Raw genomic sequence first — 22,253 nt, forward strand, 5'->3', positions numbered from 1 at the left:
TGATCGATCGGCAGAATTTTTTTATGAATCGATATAGAGGCTATTGATGTCTCCATAAGCACGCTTTTTGTGTGAAAATATTTAATCTATTTGAAAGGGGTTTCCGTAGCAAAAAGAAAAACTCGTTTTAATCAGAATCAACATTCATGAATGTCATGGTAGAATTAGTACATAGCTTGGTGAACATTGCAGTAACGGTTTGTTGTGACAGAAATAGCTTGTTTGTTGTTTTACAACGCATTCCAGCTGAATGACAGCATCCTGTTTAATATGGAGTCTCGACCCGATAATCTAATGAGTGACATCATGAGTAACGATCAACGCCGCCGCGTTAAAGTGATTGCAATCAACCAAGTCACCGAGCATGACCATCAGAATGAGACCGCATCTTGTAAATTAAGGCTGGCTTAGAATTGCAGATGGAACCATACTTCTATCCGATGAACCGACTTGAGCTTTTCAATGGCACAAGAATCAGCGACACGTTTCGTGCTCATAGTCATGCCATTATGGGGGTTGAAGACGTCATACCAGAGGAAGAATACAAACAGAAGATGAAACATGTCCGTGGCCGCTTCCATACACACACCGTCTTCCCCGGTTACAACGACAACGCCGTGTTCTTAACCTTCTGGTCATCAGACGCCTACATCTATGTCATTCAGATGTTTGGAGTTGCTAAGTACGCCAGGAGTATGGATTAATAGCGTATCAAATGTACAATTTGACTGATTAAATACTGCGAATAGTTATGTTGTGTCTGTGGTGTAAATAGGCGTTATCACCTCAATTGTTCATTCACAAAGTGCTACACGTCGGCGCCTATACATATAATATTGATACCAGCCGAAAATGAAGTCGGCTCTAAATGTCATTAACACTTCATGTAAGTATCTGTTACCTATTTATAATTTGTTACGGTGGATATATGGCTTTTCCATTGAACCGATCACAGGGGCCGATCACATGACTGCGAAACGTTCATACGTTGTTACGAAACTGTATTCTTGAAATGACGTAAACACAGAAGGCCTGTAGCCACATGCCTGGGGAAAGCCCTGGGGATTCCCTTGCATGCATGAACACAGATCATTTGGATACTATAATTGTGGCATACAGTCACAGAGTCTGACTGCATGTCCGTCCACGAATATATGCTTTCTACGACCCATCCCCGAGAGCAAAACGAAGAAATGCACAATAAAACTATCAACTCGATCAGTGTCTAGACTGACAGTGACCATCTACAGCAATGTGTAATTTTAACTCAGTATCTACTTGACACATCTTTATAATCAATCACCTTTCAATGATCGGGCAGTTGATCAGTAATGCCTGACACGTGTTATTGCCACAGGTTCATTAACATCTTCCGAAATCGCCACGTCTCACGTTTATTGTGTCGGCCATTTTGATGTCCTGTACTTGATGTAAATGCGTTACGCGCTATCAGTGTGACTGGCGTTACTGACGTGGTTTTAAACAGATCTTTCTCATCTATTTATGACATTATTTGAATCTATTGGTTGTAACCAAACTAAAAACATGCTATATATATCTTTTTTGCTCATATTATGGTGTTCGCTAACAATAAAATTAAGATTACTAATAGTAGGATAGAGGGCAGTTTTCTAATTCTTAAGTACCATACATTGTCTCAACGCTGTCTTTTAATAATTGGTTAATGTCTATGTGGAATCCATATACTATAAGATTTGTACAACAACAAAAGGTTGAATTCATAATTGCCTTTCAGTTTCGTTTAGTGCTGCCTTGCAAGATGCATCTTCAATCGTGTCAATGTCCTGTCATCTTATTGATTGGGAGACCACGTACTTGAGTCATGTTGACCATATGATCAGCATTGTTGTAAAATAAGGGGATGTAGTGTACAAAATTATGCATGCATGTTACGCGTAGGCAAACTGATATATACGACTTACCTGTAGGCAAACTGATACATACGTCTAACCTGTAAGCTAACTGATACATCCGTCTTACCTGTAGGCAAACTGACACATCCGTCTTACCTGGAGGCAAACGGATACAAAGGTCTTACCTGTAGGCGAACTGATACATGCGTCTTACCTGTAGGCGAACTGACACATACGACTTACCTGTAGGCAAAGTGATACATACGTCTCCCCAGTAGATGAACTGATACATACGTTTAAGTTGTAGGCATACTGATGCTGACGTCCTATCTATAGGCAAACGGATACATACGTCTAACCTGTAAGCTAACTGATACATCCGTCTTACCTGGAGGCATACTGATACATCCGTCTTACCTGTAGGCAAACTGATACATCCGTCTTACCCGTAAGCTAACTGATACATCCGTCTTACCCGTAAGCTAACTGATACATCCGTCTTACCTGGAGGCATACTGATACATCCGCCTTACCTATAGGCAAAGGATACATACGTCTAACCTGTAAGCTAACTGATACATCCGTCTTACCTGTAGGCAAACTGACACACCCGTCTTACTTGGATGCATACTTATACATCCGTCTTACCTGGAGGCAAACTGACACATCCGTCTTACCTGGAGGCATACTGATGTATACGTCTTACCTGGAGGCAAACCAATGTACATGTCTTACCTGTAGGCAAACTGATACACCCGTCTTACCTGTAGACAAACTGATACACCCGTCTTACCACTGTAGGCTGATGCCTACGTCGTACCTGTAGTCAAACTGATGGTTACGTCGTACCTTTAGTCAGAGTGATGTTTACGTCGTTCCTGTAGTCAGAGTGATGGTTACGTCGTACCTGTAGTCAGAGTGATGGTTACATCGTACCTGTAGTCAGAGTGATGGTTACATCGTACCTGTAGTCAGAGTGATGGTTACATCGTACCTGTAGTCAGAGGGATGGTTACATCGTACCTGTAGTCAGAGGGATGCATACATTACAGTGGTACCTGTAGGCATAACGCTTCAGGGCATCAAATACAAATGTCAGGTTAGGGTTTTGGAACATCCACAAATCAGAGGCATGCCTTAGTGCAGTGACAAATGCTGCCTTACTTGCAGCAACATAATTGAAGGTTGTTCATCTCCAAGTTACAGAAGATACTAAATTTACTGTAAACGAAAATATGACTTGTAATACCAGAAATATTATTTACCTGATTGTTTGTAGTTAGTACCATGAAAGGTATATCAGAAAGATCATAAATTGAAAAGAAGAATGAATCTTCACTGTTCACAAATAAGGCAGCCACACAACCACACGATTCAAGATGATTCAACATCATGATGCATGTGGCAACGACAACGTTTTACTTTTCCCGCTATACAAGCTAAATTTTGATCATGAACCTACATTATTTAAAAAAAGAGCAACGTTTTATTCATAAAAACGCGCCTAAGTGAAATGTAAAGGCGTATGTTCTTTGTCCATTTTCACCTTGGTATTGTGACGTCATAGTTCTTCTAAATGTTATGACGTCACGTACCTATATGTTACAACTCCATGTCCGTTATTCACTTATGGCCTGATGAGATTCCTAGTGGTACGAGCAGATTTCAAACATACGACACAAAAAGATATAGATAAAGCTTTACATACAGAAAAACACCTGCTTTCAGACACAATGATCTCTCAGAGTGCTATCTTATCAATCCTACTGTTTGGAGCACTAGGTATATATTTTCAACCACTGAAATTCGACACATCTAGATTTATTTGACATTTTGAACATGGTACTGCAGAATATCATATTTCTGTTGTTGATGACAATAAAACCGATCACCCATGGTTACCCGATGCACGTGAGTTCTGTGCAAATAGAAATGCACAGGCGTTCCCCCATTTCTTACCCTATAAAAATCCACCCAGACCGGTTAACATTCATTCGTTATTGAATTGATACCACATGCCAAGATTGACAAGGAATCAGCGACACCAAGCCCTTGGACGATTGCAATCTGGACAAACCGCCCGCCAATGCATTTCAAGTCCACGTAAAGACCATACACAGGTTCCAGCAACGGAACCAGACCACCAACGCTACAGATGACCGACCACGTAGTAGAAGACCAATGGTTACCACCCGACGTCAGGATCGTCAGATTGTGCGACAGCTTCTTCAAGGTCGCTTTGTCGACGATTGACCTCCACTGCCACAGGCCACACCGAGGACCTATTCTGACACCACGTCATCGCCGGGACTGTCTTCAGTGGGCAACACAGAACCAGCATTGGTGCCACAGCAGCTGAGAAGAGTCCTCTTCTCAGACGAGAGCTGTTACTGTATCTCAACAGCAGATGGCAGAGAGAGAGAGTCTGGCGACGCCGTGGGGAACGTTATTCGGATGCTTGTGTTGTTGAGAGAGACTCGTTGGGTTGTCCGAGCATCATGGTGTGGGTTGAAATTGGTCTTGCACAGAGGGTCGACCCTGTGGTCTTCCAGAACATAGGTCCTGGGAGAGGCAATGGTGTCACAGCAGCTCGCTACATTGATCAAGTCTTGAGACCACATGCCATACCTCCTTTGGGACGTCGCTGCAACCACGAGTTTCAGCATGATAACGCCCGTGCCCACACTACGATAGCAACAAAACACTTCCTTCAGCAGAATGGCATCAGAACCATGCAGTGGCCTGCCCTCGGTCCCGATTTAAATCCTATTGAGCACTTGCTGGACGAAATTCAACGATGGTTGGATGACGTCCGACCAAGGCCGACAACTGCAGCTGAACTGCGTCAGGCGTTCCTCAGAGTGTAGGCTCAAGTGCCTATATACTTCATCAACCGCCTCATTCATTCCATGTATCAACGTTGCATGGCAGGCATTAATGCAAAAGGCGGACACACTAGATACTGACTTGTGATGGCATTTTCTCAGAGGCTAGTGTTGTGTTTCACTTTAAGAACATTGGACACTTTAATTTCAACCTTGATGCCAAGTTTCATCTTTTTAATACCTCTCAAAGTATGTTTACAGTGTTTGGACAAATAAGGTTACTCATATATCTAGCCATGGTGACGTTTCTTTTGCGGTTCAGTATATAATTATAATATCGTCCTGCGTGTGGTGGGTTTCCAGACAACGAGGTTTCTGTGTGAAACATATTTCATCAGGCTAGTTTCGATTATTGAGCGATATATTTCAGATAATATCAATATGTACTTTCAATAGAGCATGTCCAAGTGTTGAACGAATGATTAATTTAATCAGCTCTACACATTTGGCAGATATTAAATACCACAGCATGTTTTTAACACTAATTCGCTTCCGTGTAGGATTACATGTCCGACCATCGACTTCTTGTTAACCTCTGATTCTGAATAATCATGTACGTTATTCATTATAGATACACCCGCTAATGTAAAGACTACAGTCGACAGAATCGTCAGCTGGTCGTACTACTTCGGTATGTTCAGTGGGTTCGAACCGTGGAATGCTTTCTTCTCCGGCTCCTACAAGGGACGTACAGTACGTATACACATAGCTGTCAGTTTGACATATTAGCATCATTAGTTTGACAGGGTCAATACACCTGGACCATAGGGTTGAAACGTGCGCAGGCCTCTAGTCTATGGCATAGAACTAGAACATGCTGCTTGTTATCCCGAAAGAGCAAGTCTTCGTCGTTAAATAAAGACAACAATAGTGACATTTTAGAAAGTAAGATTTGTATTATTGGGGACATTTCATTTCAAGTTGACAAAATTGGTACTTGAATTAAGTATGGCTTTAACATGCCCTCGTAAGTTGTTACTAAAAATGTCCGTTTTGGCCAACACATGTCTTCCCGTCACGAGGTTGTCAATAGCGTGTATAGCCGTCATGTAGCCTCCTGGAGACGTCTGATGGTAGATGTTGCAATTTTCTATGTAATGCTTGTGTCAGTTCCTGTATATGTGTCTTCCTGTAGATTGATCCCTCGCTGGTCCAGCGACTGTATCATGCTCCCCTGCAGATTCATGGCGGGACTAGGGATGGTCGTTATGGCGTTCTGCTAGAGGAACGCTGATACCTGTTGAGATTGGTGTCTTGCTTTGTCGTCCATGTAGAAAGGTCTGGTAGCCACAAGGTGCATGATTTAAAGAATGTACCTGTCACACGTCATATTCCCCTGGACACAGACCTTGTGCAACTTGTAGTCATGGGACAGGCAACCTTATAATTAAATGGTGACTGTCTTAATTTACATTCGCTTATGTCTAATCTTTCTTTCATTTGCACAGTAATAATATAATATTAATGTGGCATTGAATCCAAAGGACTCACACATATCTTTAACTAAAGGCTCAAACATACGGGAGTAAAGTAATGACTAAACGCCGTTACTTCAAGCTAATTCAACACGGTATATGCGACCGTTATTGTCTGCCTGAAACAAAATATAAACCTTTACTGTATTCTAATGTTGCACACGAACTGTGGATAACTATACTTTTTCACTGTCGATGGCTGCTGTTTTAAACTGTATATTGATAATTAATGTCTAGTATTAATATTGACAGAAGACGTTCTGAATATTTGACTTGCTTTTGCATGTGTTTGTGACGAGAGCTACCAGGGTAGCATGATACGCTCACCTTTTCACGAACACCTGAAGTCACTATTTGACGGGTGCATGCTCATTATATGGTCGGAATTGTACAATCGACAATCAAGCTTTCTTATGAATGTGAACAAGAATTTCTTGCGTTTATAAATATCAAAGATGAGATCATTTGAATGATATTGTTTTCGTCATACCAGACGCTATCAGATTCAGTTACTGTTGTTGAAATAAACGGTCGCTTCTGTTTCAGACATACCCGTTACTGTACCCAGTGAATCGAGTCGAGCTATTTCATGGGACCAGGATGAACAGAACTGAAATTCACACTGCTAAATATATAGAAGGCGTGGAGGGTTTAATTCCGGAGAAGGAGTACCAGTATGAGATGAAACATATGGGCCGTTACAACACACCTACCGTCTTCCCCGGCTACAATGACAATGCCGTATTCTTCCCCTTCTGGTCCTCGGACGCCTACACCTACGTCATCCAGATGTTGGGAGTTGCGAAGTATGCAAGGACTATGGATGAGTAGTGTATCAAATGTACAAATTGATTGATTAAATATTGCAAATAACATAATGATGATGTGCTTGTTTGTGGAACTGGGCGTTATCACCTCAGTTGTTCATTCACAAAGTGTTACAACTCGGCGTCTATGCATATAGTATTGACACTAAGCGATAACGAAGTCGACTTTACTAAATACGTCTTTAATTTAGGATGACACATCATGTAGGTTCCAATCTTTGAACATTCCGAAAAGTGATCCCAGGTAGTTATATATGTAACAAATATTAGTTAAGTTCAAGATTAAAAACACCAAGACTTGAGTTGTTCAAAACAAGTGTTCAAAACACATAGCTTTCAAAAAATGGTTGACAAACAACCCTCCAAACTTAGTCCAAAGACAGATGTTTTAATTTCTACCAACCCGCTGTGCACTGTTTGGACTGACCTCAAGTGAATTCTTGGAAATCAGCGAGAGAGGTAATTTCTTTGAAATTTTAGGGGTTAGAGGTTGTAGAACTAGTTTTTAAAATGCTATACGAATATATTTCTTCAACATACTTTATGACTTAACATTCTACTATTTATTTAGCAAGTGTAAGTCATATTAGTTTGTTAGCAATTACCACCAGTAAATAAAAAATAAATAAACGCTTCTTCACCTCATCATCAAAGTTCCTCACACTTCAAAACTGTCAATATGGCTGCCAGTGTTTACATCTCACGTGCCTCAGCAGACATGTTACGAAACAAGATGACAACCCCGATCTATGATGTGGTTCAACATTAACCTGTAGATTCACTGGGAATGTGCCTGCTGGTACAATGTGATTACCAATGGAACTGGAGTATGACTGAACAGCTGCTTTTTAGACTGCTGACAAGACGCTTTTATGGCTGCAGACAAGCCATCTATTTTGACACGAGGTATCTGCATGATTTGTCCTGTCAATTTGAGTTTTTTTATGATGGACTTTAAACACCTCTCCTGCCAAATTCTTACGGTGGTAGTAGACGGAGATGGCAAAAATTCACAAATGGTTTCTAAGCAACCTGTTGTCTTGAATAAAGTTTCCTCAGACATGCTTCACTCGGCGTGTTTTGGAGACCTGGCTTGTATTTGAGACCCAGCGTGTAAAAGAGAAAATATAGATACGTTTTACAGTTCATATGGGGGTGATCGATCGGCAGAATTTTTTTATGAATCGATATGAAGGCTATTGATGTCTCCATATGCACGCTTTTTGTGTGAAAAGATTTAATCCATTTGAAAGGGGTTTCCGTAGCAAAAAGAAAAACTCTTTAACCAGAATCAACATTCATGAATGTCATGGTAGAATTAGTATACAGCGTAGGTGAACATTGCAGTAACGGTTTGTTGTGACAGAATTAGCTTGTTTGTTGTTTTACGACGCACTTAGCACCATTCCAGCTAAATGACAGCATTCTGTGTAATATGGAGTCTCGACCCGATAATCTAGTGATTGACATAATGAGTAACGATCAACGCCCCCGCGTTACAGTGATCGCAATCAACCTAAGTCACCGAGCATGGCCATCAGAACGAGATCGCATCTTGTAAATTAAGGCTGGCTTAGAATTGCAGATGGAACCATACTTCTATCTGATGAACCGACTTGAGCTGTTCAGTGGCACAAGAATCAACAACACGTTTTGTGCTCATGGTCATGCCAAAATGGGGGTTGAAGACATCATACCAGAGGGAGAATATGAACGGAAGATGAAACATGTCCGCGGCCGCTACCACACACCCAGCGTCTTCCCCGGCAACAACGACAACGCCGTGTTCTTAACCTTCTGGTCATCAGACGCCTATACCTATGTCATTCAGATGTTTGGAGTTGCGAAGTACGCCAGGAGTATGGATTAATAGTGTATCAAATGTACAATTTGACTGATTAAATACTGCGAATAGTTATGTTGTGTTTGTGGTGTAAATAGGCGTTATCACCTCAATTGTTCATTCACAAAGTGCTACACGTCGGCGCCTATACATATAATATTGATACCAGCCGAAAATGAAGTCGGCTCTAAATGTCTTTAACACTTCATGGAAGTATCTGTTACCTATTGATAATTTGTTACGGTGGATACATGGCTTTTCCATTGAACAAGGGGCCGAAAGTCTATTCTTGAAATGACGTAAACACAGAAGGCCTGTATCCACATGCCTGGGGAAACCCCTGGTGATTCCCTTGCACGCATGAACACAGATCATTTGGATACTATAATTGTGGCATACATTAAGAAAAGTCACAGAGTCTGACTGCATGTCCGTCCACGAATATATGCTTTCTACGACCCATCCCCGAGAGCAAAACGAAGAAATGCTCATTTAAACTATCAACTCGATCAGTGTCTAGACTGACAGTGACCATCTACAGCAATGTTAAATTTTAACTCAGTATCTACTTGACACATCTTTATAATCAATCACATTTCAATGATCGGGCAGTTGATCAGTAATGCCTGACACGTGTAATTGCCACAGGTTCATTAACATCTTCGGAAATCTCCACCCATCACGTTTATCGTGTCGGCCATTTTGATGTCCTGCACTTGATGTAAATGCGTTACGCGCTATCACTGTGACTGGCGTTACTGACGTAGTTTTAAACAGATCTTTCTCATCTATTTATGACATTATTTGAATCTATTGGTTGTAACCAAACTAAAAACATGCTATATATATCTTTTTTGCTCATATTATGGTGTTCGCTAACAATAAAATTAAGATTACTAATAGTAGGATAGAGGGCAGTTTTCTAATTCTTAAGTACCATACATTAATATTGTCTCAACGCTGTCTTTTAATAATTGGTTAATGTCTATGTGGAATCCATATACTATAAGATTTGTACAACAACAACAGGTTGAATTCATAATTGCCTTTCAGTTTCGTTTAGTGCTGCCTTGCAAGATGCATCTTCAATCGTGTCAATGTCCTGTCATCTTATTGATTGGGAGACCACGTACTTGAGTCATGTTGACCGTATGATCAGCATTGTTGTAAAATAAGGGGATGTAGTGTACAAAATTATGCATGCATGTTACGCGTAGGCAAACTGATATATACGACTTACCTGTAGGCAAACTGATACATACGTCTAACCTGTAAGCTAACTGATACATCCGTCTTACCTGTAGGCAAACTGACACATCCGTCTTACCTGTAGGCAAAGTGATACATACGCCTCCCTAGTAGGCGAACTGATACATACGTTTAAGTTGTAGGCATACTGATGCTTGCGTCCTATCTATAGGCAAACGGATACATATGTCTAGCCTGTAAGCTAACTGATACACACGTCTTACCTGGAGGCATACTGATACATCCGTCTTACCTGTAGACAAACTGATACATCCGTCTTACCTGGATGCATACTGATACATCCGCCTTACCTATAGGCAAACGGATACATACGTCTTACCTGTAGACAAACTGACACATCCGCCTTACCTGTAGGCAAACTGATACATCCGTCTTACCCGTAAGCTAACTGATACATACGTCTTACCTGCAGGCAAACTGACACATCCGTCTTACCTGGAGGCATACTGATACATCCGCCTTACCTAAAGGCAAACGGATACATACGTCTAACCTGTAAGCTAACTGATACATCCGTCTTACCTGTAGGCAAACAGACACCCGTCCTACCTGGAGGCATACTGATACATCCGCCTTACCTATAGGCAAACGGATACATACGTCTAACCTGTAAGCTAACTGATACATCCGTCTTACCTGTAGGCAAACAGACACCCGTCTTACTTGGATGCACACTTATACATCCGTCTTACCTGGAGGAAAACTGACACATCCGTCTTACCTGGAGGCATACTGATGTAAACGTCTTACCTGTAGGCAAACTGACACATCCGCCTTACCTATAGGCAAACGGATACATCCGTCTTACCCGTAAGCTAACTGATACATCCGTCTTACCTGCAGGCAAACTGACACATCCGTCTTACCTGGAGGCATACTGATACATCCGCCTTACCCATAGGCAAACGGATACATACGTCTAACCTGTAAGCTAACTGATACATCCGTCTTACCTGTAGGCAAACAGACACCCGTCTTACCTATAGGCATACTGATACATCCGCCTTACCTATAGGCAAACGGATACATACGTCTAACCTGTTAGCTAACTGATACATCCGTCTTACCTGTAGGCAAACAGACACCAGTCTTACTCGGATGCATACTTATACATCCGTCTTACCTGGAGGAAAACTGACACATCCGTCTTACCTGGAGGCATACTGATGTATACGTCTTACCTGGAGGCAAACCAATGTACATGTCTTACCTGTAGGCAAACTGATACACCCGTCTTACCTGTAGACAAACTGATACATCCGTCTTACCTGTAGGCAAACAGACACCCGTCTTACCTGGAGGCATACTGATACATCCGCCTTACCTATAGGCAAACGGATACATACGTCTAACCTGTAAGCTAACTGATACATCCGTCTTACCTGTAGGCAAACAGACACCCGTCTTACCTGGAGGCATACTGATACATCCGCCTTACCTATAGGCAAACGGATACATACGTCCAACCTGTTAGCTAACTGATACATCCGTCTTACCTGTAGGCAAACAGACACCCGTCTTACTTGGATGCATACTGATGTATACGTCTTACCTGGAGGCAAACCAATGTACATGTCTTACCTGTAGGCAAACTGATACACCCGTCTTACCTGTAGACAAACTGATACACCCGTCTTACCGCTGTAGGCTGATGCCTACGTCGTACCTGTGGTCAGAGTGATGGTTACATCGTACCTGTAGTCAGAGTGATGGTTACATCGTACCTGTAGTCAGAGTGATGGTTACATCGTACCTGTAGTCAGAGTGATGGTTACATCGTACCTGTAGTCAGAGTGATGGTTACGTCGTACCTGTAGTCAGAGTGATGCATACATTACGGTGGTACCTGTAGGCATAACGCTTCAGGGCATCAAATACAAATGTCTGGTTAGGGTTTTGGAACATCCACAAATCAGAGGCATGCCTTAGTGCAGTGACAAATGCTGCCTTACTTGCAGCAACATAATTGAAGTTACAGAAGATACTAAATTTACTGTAAACGAAAATATGACTTGTAATACCAGAAATGTTATTTACCTGATTGTTTGTAGTTGGTACCATCAAAGGTATATCAGAAAGATCATAAATTGAAAAGAAGAATGAATCTTCACTGTTCACAAATAAGGCAGCCACACAACCACACGATTCAAGATGATTCAACATCAAGATGCATGTGGCAACGACAACTTTTTACTTTTCCCGCTATATAAGATAAATTTTGATCGTGCACCTACATTATTTAAAAAAGAGCAACGTTTTATTCATAAATACGCGCCTAAGTGAAATGTAAGGCGTATGTTCTTTGTCCATTTTCACCTTGGTATTGTGACGTCATAGTTCTCCTAAATGTTATGACGTCACGTACCTATATGTTACAACTCCATGTCGGTTATTCACTTATGGCCTGATGAGATTCCTAGTGGTACGAGCAGATTTCAAACATACGACACAAGAAGATATAGATAAAGCTTGACATTCAGAAAAACACCTGCTTTCAGACACAATGATCTCTCAGAGTGCTATCTTATCAATCTTACTTTTTGGAGCACTAGGTATATATTTTCAACCACTGAAATTCGACACATCTAGATTTATTTGACATTTTGAACATGGTACTGCAGAATATTATATTTCTGTTGTTGATATCAATCGTCACACCCGATGAGTTGCCATTTGATCTACCGTCACTGAAGTTGGCGACTGAAACATTGAAGTCGCAAGTTATGGACCTGCAAGTACCTAAAACAAAGCACTTCTTTCCTCCGTTCAGATGGGATGAGGAACAAGGAATGTGGCCCAGTGATGTCAAGCTGAACTTCCACGGTTACCCAGATTATGTATTGTTCAGAGAACTATTTGGCATATTCGACAACAATATGTTCACAACCACCTACGTTATGGCTTGCTTGGTCGAAGGAAGGAGGTATATCAATAGCACATCGTATGGACCGACGCACGAAGAAATGACAAATGGTTTGAATGCCATTAAGAGCCACCATGATATGAATGTGAACTATTCTAACTCACTGATGACGTTCTGGCCTCAGAAATACAATGAGACACTCGGAGTCTATAACAGTTACCCTATCAATCTCAATGACCTCATCAAAACGACTGACGCCATGCCACTGAATGCGACGTATGAGTTCCTCGAGAAACTGGGTCTGAAAGATGTTGAGGGGATCATCAAAGCCTTAATGAGTATCAGGTCTGTATTATTTTGATGTTTTTCATATGTAAGTACCCTGATATATCTGACAACCTCTTGTATAAATATTATACACAACATATCTTAGTGTTGATTGTATCCTTGCTAGTTAGGGTGCTGTAAGAGATCAGTACGTGGTCAATAACACAGCAATACGTTATTCAGGACCGTGTCACTCCACGAATCAACTGACATGGGCTCCAGCATTCAGTGTTCGTGGAGGCACGGTTAGCAAAGTCCACTAACAGGTTGTGAACCGTGAAGATCCGGGGTAGAATAGGTCTTCAGCAACCAATGCTTGACGTAAAAGGTGACTATGCTTGTCGTAAAAGGCGACTAACGGGATCGGGTGGTCAGGCTCGCTGATTGGTTGATGCACGTCATCGATCCCAATGGCGTGGATCGATGTTCATGATGTAAATCACATGATTTTCTGGTCCAGACTCGATTATTTACAGACCACCGTCATATAGCTGGAATATTGCTCAGTGCGGGTTAAATAACAAACCAAACCAAAATCTAACAGGTTGTTGTGCAATCGGCGTGAAGAATTGCGTCCTTTAGGCCTGCTACAAAACTGTGATCATGGGTTCGATTCTAAGATTCGACCTGATACTACTTCTCTGTCAGCAACATACCCGTACTCGTGGGTTTCACTGACGTGGTAAACGTCTAAGTCAGGCATTACTTCCGGCTTTCATCTTTGATCAAGCTCACGCCCTGTGCTATAACTGTAATATTGACCGATTTCTTTGGATACAGGGGTGGTTACACATATGCGTTTCACATCCCCCCGGACTTTGATGACACCTTCCTCAACATTGGTCTCGGTTCCCTCCTCTCAGAGATGTCCCATCTGTACCCAACCTACGACAAGATGTGGCGATCCCACAACACCAATCTCACATCTGTGTTCGACGCCCTCAAGTATTACGCCTACAGGTCAGTATGGTAGAGGGCATGCTTGTCTTCATCTTAGTACGTGAATGAGTCCTTGGTGAAGTGGATAGAGTGTCTGTCCTGAACGCACAATACTAAAAGACGTGAAAAGATGAGTAATTTAAAGCGAATAAACCATTTCCATAATCCCAAGAAATATCCGCTGACAGCAGAATCGATTACGGTATCATGAAAATGTGTTGATGAGCCAATATGAAAAAAGTAATGACACCAGCTGTTTCCGATAAGGTGCGCGTATCCTGCGCTACTAATTGCTAACCAATCCTAACTAATCGCCTACAGAAAATGTGATACATCAAAATCAAAGATTCTCTACAAAATATTATACCCTTCAATTGTGTGAGACGATAATCATTTGACAACAGTTTGAAGAGTACATGGTGGTCAAGGAGACGACAAAAATGTGTAAACATAATTAGAGCCAAAGGCCATCCTGGGGACGACACTCGAAATCTGTTAAAAGTACATGTTTCTTGTTGATAAATGTTTAGTTGCTTCCTTGCTATAATTACTACTTACCTGATAAAGCAGCTGTTCATGGATAGAAAGCAAAATTAAATTGAAGTAATTTATGATCAAGAACTAATTACCTTGAGAATTCCCGGGTCAAGGAAGAACCATTAAGTTACACATGCAAAAGATTACACCAAAACTGTTCTATTCTGATGTTTGTTTATAAATGTTAAAACATTTACATGAAACTTTACAATATTAAACTTTACCCAAGCACCCGCGATTTTAACTGTATGTTGAAAGGAAAAGGGCGTCATGCCATTTAATGCTCCTGCTAAGAGGAAAGGAAGGTACAGATCTAGAATACGTACGGAGTGGCCTCTAGGTCCCTTTTCCTCTGACGTACCAACTTCAATGCTTAGTTCGGGCCACTTGTAACACCAATGTGGCCAAGGTATATGTATTTACATGGAAGGGACCTTCCATATTCATTGAATTCCCAATATAGTATTGTTATTGTTTGATCAATATCATCCGAAAGTATTATTTTCAAATATTTCAAGATTATACCGCTAATTCTGTATATCACACAGACCCTTCTCTGGGAACCAAAGGGTAAATACCATCGACTCCAGGACGTACTACTACCTCAGACATTGGTTGGAGCAGGAGAAACAAGCCGGACACGATGTAGCCTTAGTGCCAACATGGGTTTGTATACATGCGTAAAGTCGTACCATTTAACCTATTATTATCTGTATGTCAGACACAGATAAAAAGGCGGGTTCATGAATATTGTTATTTCTATAACCTTCTGATAACAGTTAGGAGTATGTCACGTAGTACCCTTTTAACATTCAACAGTGCTGAAGATGTCACTGATTAAAGTATCATTAACGTCAGCATGAATACAGATACGTGGATCATATATACCATGGAACATATCAAGGACTAACTGCGGGTCGTTGGACTTGTTTCACGAGTTGTCTTCAGAGAGACATTTACTGCTGCCGTATGACTAGAGACACGAGAGTCGTAGTTTATTCTTTCATGTTCATACACGACTAGCACACGTTCAGCGTGTCGGAGATATGAGTAGCAGTTTGCTTATGTAACTTAGACCTACAAGAACGAATATATGTCAACAAAGCATGACGGCGATGTGGTTGTTAAAGCTACTATCATACTTCAAGCATAGTGGACTTTTTATTATCTTAACGCTTATATGCCTTAAACGAGTTAAACGGACGAATCTCGTAGGTCCAGCATTTAGATCATACTCACCGCCAAAAGAAACGCGAACCATATATAGAAACATATAGTGAGGCTACATTGACGACTCTAGAACGACAAACTTACAGGAGGCACGGTAGATTTAGCGCCCACACACCTTGGAGATCACACCAATTGTACGTTCTGTATATCTGAGACATCGGCGTCAAAGGACCTTTATATCTCAGCACAACAAGTAAGACTTTCGCTTAGATCGTTTTGTAAAGTAATTCCATGCATTCCTGCCGACTCCAGTCCCCCATGGCAGTGTGACAAAACTGAGATTATTGAAATATTAAGGTTTACATTGTTGTATGCAGATCCAGGACACTGACGAGGTTCGCACTTGGTTTGACAAAGGAGTCATGATGCCCTACAACATTAACAACATTGACGTCACTGTGTGTGCCAACTTCATATTTGGCGTCACCAATGGAATCATTAATGGCCTCTTTCAACCATCACTGTTGGATGATCCTGAAATAATGGTCAGTCAAAGCGGTAAACTAATGCGACCAATCTGTTCCATATTTAATAAAAATCTCTGCTGAAAGCGATTGTACGATTCCGAGTTGATCATGAGCATGAGTTTATGAATCACTATCAAATAGTGATGATACCACGTGTTCGCGAATAGGTCAGCATATCCTGGCCCATCGGTGGCATCCATCAGAAACACATGCAAAGTGAAGTCAATTGTTCATCTGAGTGAACACGGGATCATATGGCACACGTAAATTGAGAATTGCATCGGACAACATTTTTGTCACTGATGCGTCAGATTTGGAAATGTTCTCCACATGTCTACCATAAAACTTTGTGAAAGCTTTACTGAGGCCTTAAGTGTTGATCCAACAACTTCAGAGCAAGAGTCGTATAGCACTCTTTGAAATCTTGGTAGAAAGAGCATGCTCGATTGTGTCTCAAAAGTAGGGAAATGTAAACTCCAAAAGCTGGAACGTCTGACATATTGCTCAACATGAAGAGAAAGTATACTATTGGAACGTATAAGTCAATCCTCTTGTCATACGGTCTTGTGGAGAGTGTTTTGTCACTCTTTGGTCTCCTTTATTTCTAGTCCAGATGGGTAAATCAGTGGAAGGGAATTGGCTATTTGATGGTTATTGAACGATTCAAACGGGTTCAAACTCCAGAATCACTGAACAGATGTATGTCATTCTCAGCATTATACCCATGTTCGTTTGTTTCCTAAAGATCTGCGACCTGCATCAAATGAATCTGTAATGCCGTGATACAACTGAAGTAGAATGTACCGCTCAAAGCAACGATAAAAACCAACGTCAAATTTGTTGGAATTGTGGTCTCTGGGCGACTTCAAGAAAGTCCTGGTTAGTCAATGTAAGCATTTCTGTCTTTCAGCAAATCTATAATGATACATCGAGGATGATCGCTTTCCAAGTTCAGACTAACTTCTCCGACCGAGCAGACCTGGCGTTGACGTACTACCCCTCTGTCATAGAGTTCTACTGGTTCGTGGCCAGGACGTACAACAAACTACAGGAAACTCTGGACAGGACGGGATCGCTGCCACATAAGGTGATGACAAGCTTTAAGGCTAAACCTAATTGTTCTGAAAGGCCTAACCCTGATTACATTGTTATTGTCGAAAATTAGCTATCGGAGGTGTTGATAAATAGGTGTTCTGATGAAAGCTAATACACTCTTGGATCATGATTGTGATCATGCTGATCAAACATTCTGATCAAAGTGAATTGCCTCAACGACAGCACACATTCTGTAATCAGTTGTTGAACGCATCAAGACTAAGTCTTAGCCTGTATGAAAGATTACATGTGGTACCAGCTCTTGAACTACATAAACACATCATATGCAACGTCGTCACAAAATCTCTTAGATATGACAAACTTTTGCATTACAAATCTTTAAAGAGTCAAGTAACATAAATCTTGACGGTACAGGTCGATGTACAATATTTCCTTCCTACTTGCAGGGCATGGATCAGGTTCTAGCGGACTTCAAGCGTGTACTGAGAACATACGCCAGCCCCAGACTTGTCACCCAGGGCAAGAAAGGCTCTCAAGCAGGATATGACCTCATATACTATGACGACTTTCTCGGCAATGCCGATAAATCATATGAAAACCAAACTGTGGTAAGTTAATGTGTTGTCAGGAGAAGTTATGCTCTGAAAGTGTTATTGAGCAACGTTCCAGCAATGTAACGACAGGCCTAGGGGACACAAGACGTCGACTTGACGTTGACATCGAAACTCACCTTTAACCAATAATATAATTGAAGGGGTTAATAATTTCATAAATTTAACTTAAATCAACAGTGTCCAGCTGGTTCATCTGGGTTGAGGGTCATGCTGTGAATGAATGGTATATGATGTTTATATGAGCCGGAGAAGATAAAATACTTTGACATTAACTGAGACTAAGACTATTTTGGCAGAATAAGATCGTACGTGATCTGCACTATTTTGTTTGTATGTTGTTGAATATCACCAGCGGTACCATTCCAGATTTATGAAGGTGGTCTGTCAATAAATCAAGTCTGGACCATACAGTCCAGCGATTGACACCACAACATCAGTACACACGATTGGCATACAGTGACATGAATCAACCAAGTCAGACCACCCGATCCCGTTAGTCGCCTCTCACGACAAGCAAATTCGTATCTCCAGGAACACACGATCAGTTTACTCGCCCTGTACGACCTGCATAGTTTGATAGGGACCTAAAGTCTTACCTGAAATCACCGCTGGTGACTGTGGACATTTGTTTGTAAGTTTGGTTTATGCCATTGATTGTTTGCTATGCTGTACAGACGAAGGTTGCCACAGAAAACCAAGACCTACGGTGACAGAGCATTCAAGCCATGTCGAATATGTTTATGTGCAACTCTCTGTGAGATCAGGACATTTTAACTATTATCATATTCATCATTGGTAAGTCACCAGGATCTTAAAAGGCTAACCACTTAGATGCAATTTAGCGCTTCAACACATGTACCTATAAACATTGCGTGAAGATGTATTGCAGAACAACGCGGAGGACCGTATCTTCACGACTTCCATGGCACTGAATGCTCTGATGACCACTTGGACCACGCAGGACCAGCACACCGAGAAGGTCATCTGGGATAAAGGTAGAGATTCCTTACTTTCCTCAAATACCACACGACAGCTAGTCTGTATGAACACATCAATATGTCGATGTCAACTGTCAACCTGCAGTGTTTGATGTTTTAGATTTCTACAATGAAACCTCGTTTATACGAACGGTACGATTCCAAGGAAACCATCGGATGAACAAATTTCCAATTTAACATGGATTATCATGTGTTCGCAGGAATTGGACGGGTGAATAAGATTTTAAGCCGCTTTCAGCAATATTCCAGCAATATCTCGTCGGGCTTCACAATCAGTTTCCATGTGGAGAATCGAACCATATGTGTATTATACTGGTGCCAGTTCTGTGTTCCTGTATATATAATTATAATCGTCCTGCGTGTGGTGGGTTTCCAGACAAACGAGGTTTCAGTTTGTAACAGATTTCATCATGCTCGTTTCGATTGTTGAGCGATATATTTCAGATAATATGAATATCTCCTTTAAAGGGCTAATAGAGCATGTCCAAGTGTTGAACGATGGATTAAGTTATTCAGCTCTACACATTTGGCAGATATTAAATACCACAGTAGTTTTTAACACTTATTCACATTCGTGTAGGATTACAGTCATGCCCCGCTTATACGGACTTCAGATATCCGGAAACCACGGTTCCCGGACGATTTTCATTCAAAACTAAATAATAACTATATAAATTTACCCGTATATACGGAAATTCAAACGTGTATGTCTTGAATAAAGATTGAGTGGATGTATCTGTTTGCTCTGTCATCCGTCATGAGTTGCATAATTGAAGGGAAGTAACTCTTCCAGTAAGAAGCTAGTTCAGTTTTACGGATATTCGTTTATAATTATAATTATGAAATGACGCAAGTGTGCGTATAAACGAGGCACGACTGGACGACCATCGACTTCTGGTTAACCCCTGATTCTGGTTTATCACTTAGTACAGAACTAAAATCATGTACGTTATTCATTATAGATACACCCGCTAACGTAAAGACTACAGTCGACAGAATCGTCAGCTGGTTGTACTACTTCGGAATGTTCAGTGGGTTTGAACCATGGAATGCTTTCTTCTCCGGCTCCTACAAGGGACATACAGTACGTATACACATAGCTGCCAGTATGACATATTAGTATCAACTTGGGTTGTCAGTCCAGATTTGAAGAGGTCATTATGAGAAGATGTCGCATTGGCCATTGTCGTTACACCCACGAATATTTGTTGAAAGGTGAGGATCCTCCGTTCTGTATCCCTTGTGATGAAAGAATCACCGTCAAGCATATTTTGCTTGACTGTGTTGATTTTTCCATCGCAAGGGATAAATATTTTCAGGTCAAATCTAAAAGGATATTTTTAATACTATGAGTACTTTTTTAATTATTGATTTTTTAAAAGAGATAGAACTGTATCATAACTTTTGTTAATATGTTTTGTGTATAATGCATTTTTTTAAACTAGTAGAATGAAATTATAATTCCATATATATGGCCGTATTCTCAAAGGGGGTTGATGTAGTGTAACATTAGTATCCTACTAAGAGGATATCGTAAGTACATGTCATTCAAAGAATATTTATGCCTACTGCTTTTTTAACGTAGAATATTTGTATTTCTACTTGTGGCTAACTTTGCGTACAATCGCCAGTTGCTGAAGGGATTATGTAAATTCGCTGGGGTCCATGCAGGTAGCAAAGGTACTGCAAGTCCCCATGGTCCCCAGTATGGTGGTCTGCCTTCAGTTGCTGACGATCTGCAGCCCGTTTTTATCTTGTATCGTTATGCATAGTGCTATTCTCTTTTATGATTCCATACTAGTTTTATATCTTTTTCTGTGATAAATCTAGTTATTTTACTGTCCTTTGGTGACAGTTTTTTTATATAAATTTCAATATATGTATTATCAATAACTATGGAAAGTCACGATATGGCTGAAATATTGCCGATGTGACTTAAAATTTTAACTCACTCACTCACTCACATATTAGTATCATTAGCTTTACGAGGACAATACACCTGGACCATGGTGTTGAAACGTGCGCAGGCCTCGAGTCTATGGCAAAGAACAAGAACATGTGCATTTTCCCCCCGGAAGAGCAATTCTTCGTTGATAGAAGTAGCATTCGTTTTATTGGGGACATTTCATTTAAAGACAAAATTGGTACTTGAATTAGGTATGGCTTCAATGTGTACAGTACAGTTGTTACGAAAATGTCCCTTTATGGACCAAACATGTTTTTCCGTCACGAGATCGATCGGCAGCCATTTTTTATGAAGACTATCGATGTATTCTTACTCGAGCTTTTTGTGTGAAAAGACTAAATATATTTGAAAGGCGTTTATCTTTTTATCCAATCAGAATCAAGCATTCATCAATGTCATGTTAGAATTAGTATATAGCGTAGGTAAACATGGCAGTGACGGTTTGTTGTGACCGAAATAGCCTGTCTGTTGTTTTACGGCGCACTTAGCACTATTCCGCTAAATGACAGCATCCTGTAAATTATGGAGTCTCGACCCGACAATACAATGATTGACATAATTAGATACGATCTACAGCGCCGGGTAACAGTGATTGCAATCAACCAAGTCACCGAGCATGACCATCAGAACGAGGTCGCCTCTTACACGTACGGCTCGCCTGGGATCAATTCTAGCTCGTTCTCCCAACGGAAGACGGGTATTACTCGTATAACTGATTGTAAATTGAGGCTTCCTTTTCATTGCAGACAGAACCATACTTCTATCCGATGAACCGAATTGAGCTGTTCAATGGCACAAGAATCAACGACACATTTCGTGCGCATGGTCATGCCATTATGGGGGTTGAAGACGTCATTCCAGAGGAAGAATATGAACAGAAGATGAAGCATATCTGGGGCCACTACCACACACCCACCGTCTTCCCCGGCTACAACGACAACGCCGTGTTCTTTCCCTTCTGGTCCTCAGACGCCTACACCTACGTCATCCAGATGTTGGGAGTTGCAAAGTACGCCAGGACTATGGATTAATAGTGTATCAAATGGACAATTTGATTGATTAAATGTTGGTTGCAAATAGTTA

At 41.0% G+C, this 22,253-nt stretch overlaps 2 protein-coding genes across 2 annotated transcripts; both read left to right on the plus strand.

Annotated features, from left to right (window-relative positions):
- Positions 1–509: 509 nt before the first annotated feature.
- LOC125378732 lies at positions 510–7,109 on the plus strand. The gene is made up of 3 exons (XM_048394686.1): positions 510–693; positions 5,331–5,452; positions 6,781–7,109. Exons 1-3 carry the CDS (start codon positions 510–512, stop codon positions 7,063–7,065), a joined length of 591 nt encoding a protein of 196 aa, XP_048250643.1. The 3' UTR covers positions 7,066–7,109.
- Positions 7,110–12,699: 5,590 nt separating this feature from the next.
- Positions 12,700–22,253, plus strand: LOC124151576. Its single transcript, XM_046524102.2, has 9 exons — positions 12,700–13,381; positions 14,144–14,323; positions 15,388–15,505; positions 16,387–16,554; positions 17,447–17,623; positions 18,039–18,200; positions 19,096–19,201; positions 20,167–20,288; positions 21,917–22,253. The coding sequence occupies exons 1-9, from the start codon at positions 12,783–12,785 to the stop codon at positions 22,199–22,201; spliced, it is 1,917 nt and encodes a 638-aa protein (XP_046380058.2). The 5' UTR covers positions 12,700–12,782; the 3' UTR covers positions 22,202–22,253.

The sequence above is a fragment of the Haliotis rufescens genome, unplaced genomic scaffold (assembly GCF_023055435.1).
Source record: "Haliotis rufescens isolate VD_foot unplaced genomic scaffold, xgHalRufe1.0.p SCAF_13, whole genome shotgun sequence".
In the NCBI taxonomy this organism is placed as follows: domain Eukaryota; kingdom Metazoa; phylum Mollusca; class Gastropoda; order Lepetellida; family Haliotidae; genus Haliotis; species Haliotis rufescens.

Coding starts and splice junctions, on each gene's coding strand:
- LOC124151576 (XM_046524102.2), top strand. CDS start 12,783: ATGGTACTGCAGAATATTATATTTCTGTTGTTGATATCAATCGTCACA. Junction 13,382..14,143: donor AAAGCCTTAATGAGTATCAG/GTCTGTATTATT, acceptor CTTTGGATACAG/GGGTGGTTACACATATGCGT. Junction 19,202..20,166: donor GAAGGTCATCTGGGATAAAG/GTAGAGATTCCT, acceptor TATTCATTATAG/ATACACCCGCTAACGTAAAG.
- LOC125378732 (XM_048394686.1), top strand. CDS start 510: ATGGGGGTTGAAGACGTCATACCAGAGGAAGAATACAAACAGAAGATG. Junction 694..5,330: donor AGTTGCTAAGTACGCCAGGA/GTATGGATTAAT, acceptor TATTCATTATAG/ATACACCCGCTAATGTAAAG. Junction 5,453..6,780: donor GCTCCTACAAGGGACGTACA/GTACGTATACAC, acceptor CTTCTGTTTCAG/ACATACCCGTTACTGTACCC.